Raw genomic sequence first — 9,897 nt, forward strand, 5'->3', positions numbered from 1 at the left:
AAAAAAAAAAATTGGGCCCAATGACAACCAATTTTGCCCATAAAAATAAGCTTAGCCCAATATAAAAAGCTCACAACTAACTAACTTTTAACCAACCAATATCTTTCTGAATTTATCGACTAAACCAAAAGAATAATGATTCATTGCCACATTTTTATACAACTTTTCACTATCTTGCATATGTGGCAAGGTGATCCCCTATTACTTTTTGAGTTTTAAAAATAAAATAGAGAAATGATCCCTACACTCATTTCTCACAACAGCCCCACAACAAGTGACGTGGCTGGTAATATTTTATTATTATTTTTGTTTTGTTGTAAAAAAATAATAAAATATTACCAGCCACGTCAGCTTGTTGTGGAGCTGTTGTGAGAAATGAGTGTAAGAATCATTTCTCAATAAAATAAGGTAGGGGATCACCTTGCCATATAGACAAGATGGTAAAAAGTTGTATAAAAAAGTGTCAACGAAACATTACTCTAACCAAAATAGTAAAAATTTATTCATGTCTTAACGGATTTTTTAGTCTGGGGGTAATATATAAATAAGTGATAGTCGTGTGAATTAAGTATAATTAACCCTATTTTATATTTTACATCATAATTTTTTACAATCCGATCCAGGCGCTGCATGCCGAAAGATTGACGACAGCTCCAATGCACAACCCCGTCTCTCTGTGCTTGGTCAATTGCAATCCGCCAATCCGACGATCTCCAGTCTTCACTCCGAACCCGCAACTTGGTTCGGAACCGGAAATTCGAACCAAAATCTTAAGAAAGCGTGCTTCAAAAAAGTCTTACGAAAGCGACAGAGCATTGAAATACACCATTCGACAAGACAACGAAATGAAATGAAACCAATTGTTAATATCTTTTTCCACTTCCCTCTCGAACCATACTGTTATCGCCAAATGGGTGGACGAAACTTGTGCATCGGTGATGCTTACGACACCTTCCGTTCCAGGAAATTATATGACGCTGAAAACGAAGAAGAAGAAGAAGAAGACGGAGGGTGTGAGCCGATTTTTCCAAAGGAGGCTCATGTCATGTGAGTGATTTTATCGTTTTTGTTGTTTTTAATAATGGTTTTTGTTTAGTATGGATTTTTAGGATTGCTCGGAGAAATTGAATGAGCATTAACATTGTTGTGTAGAGAAATGGCAGGTAAAATACAGGTAAACGAATTTGAAAATTTGGGTTGTGAAGTTTAACGACCTTGGTAGCATTTCAGTTCCATAAATAGTTCAGCTAAGGTGTAAGTTTCATTGAATAAGAAACTTTAATGACAAAGGTTAATGGGTTATGTTTGGATTTGGTTTGCAATATCCTCGGACATGATATTTATAGATGTAAGATTTTATGCTGTTTAGAATTCATAATCTCCCAGATTACAGAGTTTAGTGATACGTATTTGTCGTATTTGCCAATTAGCTTTATCTCAAATGGGACATCCTCCTCTCATAAGAACAATGTGAAGGATGAGGTCCTGAGTTCAAGACTCATTGGCTGCGTGTGTGAATTGTCATAAATCTGGGGTATATCAAACTTGTGGTGCACCTTCGACACTCAAAAGGAAATATAGGACGGAGATTCAACTTTTACCGCTGGACGGTCTGCCAAGATGGGAGATACTTTTGTTTAATTTAAAGAGATTCTGATGCTATTTAACCAAAAAAAAAAAACTAACTATTCAGGTGGGGCCACATCCCGATACTGGTGTTGCTTGAAGTGGGAGTTTGGTGGTAGAACTGGGCTAGGACTGGTGGCTTTTGATCATAATGATTTTGCCCATTGCTGAGCTTCATCCACCTTCATTGCCTGGTGTTATGTGCTAATACATAGATTTGAGTTCATTGATTTAAGATTTTACTCTTCAGACACCATAAGATTTACAAGGGCGGAATCTGGATATGGTTATGGTGGAAACAATAACTATGTAACTCATTTTGACGATGGATGCTTATTGAGTTTTGTGCTACTAAGTTCCACAACATTGTATGCTAATCCACAGATTTAAAATCCCCATGATTAAGATTTCTGTTTGTGGAAAGGATCCACAGCAGGATTAGGATGTGGTAACAGATATGGAACTATTTGGAGGTATTGTTGGTGACACTACTTATAGTTATCATTAAAAGTTTGTTCAGTTATATCTACCAGACTAACATGGACTTATGTGCTAATTAACGCTTAATGATTGGGACTTACTTATGTGATTCACATAAATTGCATGTCTTTAAATCCTAATCATGTGTCACCATAGCATTGAATGAAGGGAGCATTTATTTTTTGAATGTGGTTGGAGAAAATGGTTATGGAGAGAAGTGATGCTTAAATGCTTTGTTAACCCCATTTGTTTTGGTTGGGATCAGGTTGTGAAGGCTTGGAAGGGTAAAAAGATACATAGCATTGTTTGCAAATTGGCTTTGTGTGCAACCGTGTACAACATTTGGAAGCATCATAATAATATCAAATTTTGTAATCGGGTGAATTCTGAGGAGCAGATTCTTCAGGTTATTTGCTGAGAGATTGGTACAAGGATTATGGGGAAAGGCAAAGGGATGTTCAGATACACTACCGCTAATGCCAAGCTTTGTGAAAATTGGGGTATTCCTTGGAGTATTATGGATTTAAATGGCTGAAGGGTTGCTGCACTGGTAGATGGACAGTTGGGATTCTTTGCTTTGTTTTTCTAATTGTATAATTTCGGGATATTTGGTTTTTTAAAAAAATAAAAAATAAAATAAAATTATATTGTTTGTTTTGCTAAGTATGTAGGTTCGGTGGTTTATTTTTGTTGTGGGGATTGGCTGTGAATGTTTAGTTGGGCAGTTTTTTTTTCCTTGTGTGTTTTTTCTTGTTGTAAAGAAACTGGGATCCAGCTTGGTGTTTCTAGCTTGCTGGAGTGTTTTTTGTCTCTTTGTGTTGGAATGAAAAATCTTAGTCATCCAAAAAAAAACCTAATCATGTGAAAGTTAATTTAATTGTAGACTAATAACTTGGTTTATGTTACCTAATATTCCCCACTGTGCTAGTTGAGATAAATAATATAGAACTCAGTCTATTGCGGGAGAGATTGCTAAGAAAAATATTTATGTATGGCATTGACTGAACTCCATTATACACACCAATCCTGTTGTGCAGGAGCAGAAAACAAGCCTCATCTACTGGCCCTTCACTGTTTGACCTTGAGAGCAGTCAAGTACCAAACCACCAATGTTACAAAGAGAGCCAGTAACAAGCTTCTTCTTGACCGTGTAAAAGCAAATCTTCTTGCAAAATAATCTAAGATAGTTTGCTGTACTTGATGGCATCTACATGTAAGCTGTCTAACTCCCTTTGATGGAAATCTTTTGTTGGCTGTTGCATCTGATTAGGACTGTATTATTGTTGACATATTAGTGGCTGGTTTAGATCTATAATTGTGAAATGTCTTCTGGATCTTTCAAACAATAATGAATGTTTTGCTTTGCAGCATATGAAGCAGTGCAAAATGAAGCTGTGCACAATGCTAAAGTAGACATGCAATTCAAGTTATTTTGCCAAGCATGCATTAATTTTTGTAAAATCTAGACCACTTTGGTGTGGGGAAACTTTGCAATGCATGGTTTGAAGGCTGGGAGTTTGGGGTAGTTGACTTAAGATTTGTTGCTCACTTTAAAATCTTGAGGACTGTAGGAACCTTGGAATACTCTCCTTTGTCAGTTCTGCAAGGAGAAGGGAGCCTCTATATATCCTCATCAGAACTTCCAATCAAATAGCTTAACCTTCATCCTTAATGACCATATCTATCCTCAATGACCATTTTGTACCTTTAGGAACCAACTTTACGAATTAGTTTGCACTCATTCATACCAAATTCTGTAAGTAGAGCACTAAATCTCTTCCCTTACAACCAAGGAAATGTGCTAGCCATATCTATGTTATTACCCCAAAAAGACTAGGTCAATATTACAATTGGATCTCCCTAGAGTCACTTATATAGCGTAGTTTCACCTAGTAAGAAACAAATGTAGGACTTAACACCCATCTAACACCTTCAATCTATCTACTCAATATGAGACTTCACTATTTAGGGTGCCATAATATCTACCAATCAAATTCTTGATGTCCTCATTAGGGCCCATGTCACGTTGTAGTGCTCCAATGCCACAAAGTATTACCAGGTTAGTTCTGATACCATTTGTCACAATCCAAGAAAATGTGAGTAACATTTGTGCTATTAACATAAAAGGAGTAGTCAATATTATAATTGAAAATCCACAGAATCACTTATATTGCCCAATCTCACTTAATGAGGAACCAATATGAGACTTTGCACCTATGCAACCCTTTTCAATCTATCCAACTAGTGTGGGACTTAACTTTTTGGGGTGCTACGTTATCTACCATAAAAACCCATTTGGAGCTACTATATCATTGTAGAAATACTGCAAGATCTCATACAGCTGTCATTTATCCATGTTAGACCAAAATAGGGTCACTGCAATATAATATTACTAAAAACGTTATATCTTTCACCTATCTTTCATTTGGTCCCTACAAAAGCAATCTCAGAAAACTGAAGTTTAACATAACCTTTTCATGTCTGCTGAGGCATCCTTAAGATTTATGAAAATTAGAAAGGAACAAAAGAACTTGTAAATAGCCTTTTGGTTTCATTAAGAAACAGAAGTAAACTATAGAGAAGACTAAATATATAGCATTAACCTTTAATTTGTATCGAATTTATGAAGTCCATTTAAAAATTCTTTAAATGTGAATGGTAAAATTTTTCTTATAAAAAAACTGTTATCTATCTCTGTATCCATTATCATGCTATTAGTAACTCACTAACTCATCATCCCCACCCTCCCGCATCAGTCTCCTTTAAAAAAAAAGGAAATTCCCTCTAACTGACCTTTTATATGTATATATCAGAAGTTGTTGATCAGAACATGTTTTCTTTATTTGTTTCCTGGGAACTCAAGAATGTTGTATCTATTGGTTGCAGCTCTGTTGTTCTTATGTCCTACCATTACATTTCTCTTCTTTATATTGTTGCCTCCGACCTCAAGCCTTAATCCTGTCAGTGGTCCCACCAAACATAGAAATGAGGTAACTATAGCACCTCATGGTGCTGTTGCCACCGATGATCGCCGATGTTCCAGAATAGGGATGAAAGTTCTTCGTGAAGGAGGTCATGCCATTGATGCGTCGGTGGCTGCTGCGCTTTGCTTGGGAGTTGTAAGTCCAGCATCAAGTGGCATTGGTGGAGGAGCCTTTATGCTTCTCAGGTTAGCCAATGGGAAGGCAGAAGCCTTTGATATGAGAGAAACTGCCCCCATGCAAGCTTCTGAGGTATTTTAAATCACTTTAACTGTATCTTTTCTTTGAATATGTTTTGAACGTGAGTGCAAACAGTTCTTATTCATCGCAGTACGGTAATGAAGAATCTTTTCAGGGCTTGTTCCTTTTGTATACTTCCTCCATGGTTGCATTATGTTTGGCACTTTTCTTACTTACCAAAAGAGCAAAAAATAAAATAAAATAAAAACAGAACGGAGTTTAGCATATGCATGTCCAGAGATATGACCCAATAATTCTTATGAAATATTGTTTTTCTTTGCGACTAAAACAGATCTGCATACTTAATACACTAATGTGAAGATATATCTGGAAACTTTATCATTTTAAGTTGTGACTGAAATTGACAAACGTTAGATTGGTACCTATTATATTGCTTGCTGAACTTCATGTTTCGTGTAAAAGATTCTTTAGATCATTCTCTTTCATAATTATTCATTTTCAGAATATGTATGCTGCCAATGCTGCTTTGAAAACAGAAGGTGCCCTCTCCATAGCAGTTCCAGGGGAAATTGCAGGCCTTCACAAAGCTTGGAAACAACATGGAAGACTTCCTTGGAAGAGGCTTGTAAGGCCAGCAGAGCGTCTTGCTCGTTTGGGATTTAAGATATCACCATATCTCCACATGCAGATGGTCAGGACAGAGTCAGGGATCTTAGCAGATAAGGGACTCCGTGGTATATTTGCTTCAAATGGAAGTCTCTTGCAGCTAGGTGATATCTGCCGCAACAAGAAACTGGCACAGACACTAAGAACAATTTCAAAATTTGGCCCAGTGGCCTTCTATAATGGGTCAATTGGATTAAATTTGATTAGTGATGTTCAGAAGGTTGGAGGGATACTGACAATGAAGGACTTGCAAAGATATCGAGTTAAATTGAAAGAACCAATCTCTGCTAACATTTTAGGGCTTAAAATACTTGGCATGCCTCCTCCTTCAGGGGGTCCTCCATTGATACTTGTAAGTACATTTCTGTCTGCTTTGGTTATATTCTTTTTCTTCTTTTAATATTTTTAGGAAAACAAATAACAAAAGGAAAAATAAAAAAGAAAAAGAAGCTTTTTTATTGACCTAGCTTTATTTATTTCATCACAACAGATGCTAAACATTCTTGCTCAATATGCAATCCCTTCGGGTGTTTCTGGCCCCCTTGGGGTCCATCGAGAAATTGAAGCTTTGAAACATGTATTTGCTGTTAGGATGAATCTTGGTGATCCTGACTATGTTGATGTCTCCAAAGTTTTATCTGATATGCTCTCTCATAAGTTTGCCAAAGAGTTAAAGAAAACCATATATGACAATATGACATTTGACCCTGGACATTATGGTGGAAGGTAAGTTGCTTTGTTGGTAGAGAAGCAGTTCGTCTATAAGATCATTATTGAGTTTTCTCTGTTTCATTTTGCTGCTGATGCTCCTCAGAAATTGAATTAATTCTTTCTGTGATCTATCTTGTATGCATATCTTAAACAATAATGTTTGTGTGCATCTGAGAAAGCATGAGTATGAAGATGTAGTAAATCTAGCGGACGAGTGCCAAAATGGTTTGTAAAGCATAAAATCATATTACTGTGCATGCAATTTATTCTATTCAGGCATTCAATATTTCTTTGATTGGAATTTTTTCATCAAAACTCAAATTGATAGACTTTTTTTTTTTTTTTCCAGAAAGTATTTTCATTCATTTGGGTAGTTGAAATTGGAATAAATATATCTACAACAAAGGCTGCAATTTTCATATTATGGGCAGATGTTTGGTGCTTAACTAAGACCATACATGACTTGTCCTTACCTCTTTATGTCTCTTGCGCTTGTAGATGACACATCATAATTATTCCAATTTATAACCCTATTATTTATACTGAATCTTGTTTTCTAACAGATGGAATCAGATCCATGATCATGGCACCAGTCATATGTCCATCGTAGATCCTGAGCGAAATGCTATTTCCATGACTAGTACAGTGAACTCATATTTTGGTTCTCAAATACTGTCACCAAGTACGGGGATACTCCTGAACAATGAAATGGGTGATTTCTCCATTCCTATGAATGTTTCTGCAGATCTTCCACCTCCAGCACCATCAAATTTTATCAAGCCAGGAAAAAGGCCATTATCATCCATGGCACCTATTATTGTCTTAAAGGTATGCTCTAGGAGTGTTTCCACTGAACTATGCTCTAGGATTGTTCTCCTCTTAAGTGAGGACTGGCACCATTTTGAAATTACTGAATAAATTATCAGTACTGCCCAAGACTTTCCTATTTCTCATTGGATCCTTCAGAATGGGTTGCAGAGAAGTACAGTAGCATACAGTATGAATTGGCCCGAAGATATTTTTTCATTAAATTCCAATATTTGGTCATGCTATTTATTATATTATGCAGTATATTCCTGTGCAATAAATCATGCGATATTTTTCTATGCTTCTACAGAATGAGCAACTGAAAGCTGTGGTAGGTGCTAGTGGGGGAGGCATGATTATTGCTGGAATTGTAGAGGTTTTGTTGAATCATTTTGCCAGGGGAATGGATCCCCTCTCTTCTGTCATGGCACCGAGAGTCTATCACCAGGTCTTTATCTAAGTCCATCTTTCTAACTCTCTCTGTCTCTCAATATACCCTATATGATTCACACTGATAATAATAAGCTCTTGCATGATGCATACACATGCTGTGAGGTGAGGGTTGTAAGTGCTAATGCTGGCATTTAGATCAAGAAAAGGTTGCTGCGTAGGTCTAAAGACATCCGATTGGATTGGTTAATCCTTCAGTGAGTTCGTGAGTTAGGTTCTCTTAGTTTGAGAATGGAGCTGAATTTTGGGGCGTGTTTGAGATTCTTGACGAGGTTTCTGAAAGATTTTGGAGAAACTCTGATTTGGTTGCTTCACCAAAACCAGAATAGTTCATTCGTGTTTATAGCCAAAGCTTAGTAAAAGCTGAATTACAAAAGAAGTAGAAACTACAAAGCACAAAAAGGAAAGCTTACAAGTAAGCTAATATTCGGAAGACTAAAGTAAGACCAACTATGGAATATAAGAGGACTTCTATCTTTGGTTGTCATGAGAGAACACAACTGTGAAGAGCAATAATTGTTGCAGAAAATCTGGAAGCGCAGGAAACATGGTTTGCGTGAATTGAGGGAGTTTGAGCTGTCCTTCAGCTTGAATCATGGTCGGTTGTGGGCTGTTATTCAACCTGTGTGAAATATGGGACTGCTGGCTTGCTAGGGTCTGCTGATGTGTTAGCAGCTGAGAGGTTTGCTGTCTTGTTGAGATTTATCCTTTAACAAAATATTCCATCTAATACTGTAGGACTGCATCAATGCCTATAGAAAAGTTTGTTTTGGAGAGCAGGCTGTTTTATTTTGATTTCGGGGTTCTGGTTCCCATATTAATCCTGCAGGGCTTCGCCAGCCTATTGTCACTCTCAAGAAACTTATTTTGCTATAATCCTGCAGCCAAATGCATTAATTTTACCAATTTTTAGCTTTTGCCTTCTCTTCTTTTTCTTATTCTTCTATAGAGTATTGAGGATAAGTTTTTTTTTTTATCATACAAAAAGTAGCCACTATAACTTATATTTTGATACAATTTGTTTAACCAGCTGATACCTAATGTTGTATACTATGAGAACTGGACGACTGTGAGTGGCGACCACTTTGAAGTTCCTGCTGACATCAGGGTAGCCCTTCAAAAAAAGGGCCATGTCCTACTGGGCCTAGCTGGCGGGACCATTTGCCAGTTTATAGTTCAAGATGCAAGGACTTCAACAAAGGAAAATAGGGGCGCTGGAAAGCTTGTGGCCGTGAGTGACCCAAGAAAAGGTGGCCTTCCTTCTGGTTTTTGAACTTCTTGAGTAGCATTTGGCAATTCGGTAACGTTTCTGCCGCTGGAAGATGATTCTCGTTCCCTTTTTTGTTAATGCGGAATTGACATTGTAAGAGGCAAATAAAATGGATGTTGACAAGCTGTCAGAGGTTTCTGAAGTAGCTTCGCTATGTTGGTCAAAAAGCTGCTACTCTCACACCCATTTATCATTCATTTAACATTGGTTGATGTAGCGTGTTTTAATTAGTTTTTTTTTTTTTTAAAGTGGCTGACATAAAAAGCTACATAAAACACGTCATGTCAGTCGATATGAAATGAGTGTGAAGAGTAGAATTACTTATTAAACAAAACTCAAAATCTGAATACAATTGGAGTTGTGCCTCAATCTTAATCTAAGCTTAACCAATTTGAGCACTGTTGTGTACGGATCACTATAGTGACTTCAGGCCACTTCCTAAGGAGGAGCTCCGTCTATAAAAGAAGGCAGAGGTTGTTATAAGCCCCCTGGTCCCAGAAGACCGGAGGGACTCTAATGCCCAAGTCAATAAAGGGTTCTAAAAGGAAAGGTGTGTGGTGTTTGGCATAGTCATTGAATGTGTAGAATAATGTAGAATGCTTACCTCAGGCCTTATATACACACGTTTAGAACCTTCTAGAGTCCTCTAGGGTTTTCTGTAGAAGACATGGCCTGATGCCCCTCTATGACATGCCTCTTCTTTGA

The 9,897-nt window shown here is 37.2% G+C and overlaps 1 protein-coding gene across 5 annotated transcripts; it reads left to right on the forward strand.

Moving 5' to 3' along the window:
* The first annotated feature begins 619 nt into the window (after positions 1–619).
* On the forward strand, positions 620–9,561 carry LOC133857710 (glutathione hydrolase 1). Of its 5 annotated transcripts, none has more exons than XM_062293033.1 (9): positions 624–1,047; positions 2,372–2,667; positions 3,144–3,319; positions 4,993–5,339; positions 5,791–6,306; positions 6,445–6,680; positions 7,229–7,493; positions 7,783–7,920; positions 8,953–9,561. In XM_062293033.1, the coding sequence occupies exons 3-9, from the start codon at positions 3,307–3,309 to the stop codon at positions 9,193–9,195; spliced, it is 1,758 nt and encodes a 585-aa protein (XP_062149017.1). In that variant the 5' UTR covers positions 624–1,047; positions 2,372–2,667; positions 3,144–3,306; the 3' UTR covers positions 9,196–9,561. The 5 variants fall into 5 exon arrangements, with proteins under 5 accessions (XP_062149016.1, XP_062149017.1, XP_062149018.1 ...); XM_062293034.1 differs by having other exon boundaries at positions 2,372–2,656; XM_062293032.1 differs by lacking the exon at positions 2,372–2,667 and having other exon boundaries at positions 620–1,047.
* Positions 9,562–9,897: the final 336 nt, after the last annotated feature.

Source organism: Alnus glutinosa, chromosome 14 (assembly GCF_958979055.1).
Source record: "Alnus glutinosa chromosome 14, dhAlnGlut1.1, whole genome shotgun sequence".
NCBI classification, from domain to species: domain Eukaryota; kingdom Viridiplantae; phylum Streptophyta; class Magnoliopsida; order Fagales; family Betulaceae; genus Alnus; species Alnus glutinosa.

Coding starts and splice junctions, on each gene's coding strand:
- LOC133857710 (XM_062293032.1), top strand. Junction 5,340..5,790: donor CCCCCATGCAAGCTTCTGAG/GTATTTTAAATC, acceptor ATTCATTTTCAG/AATATGTATGCTGCCAATGC. Junction 7,494..7,782: donor CACCTATTATTGTCTTAAAG/GTATGCTCTAGG, acceptor ATGCTTCTACAG/AATGAGCAACTGAAAGCTGT.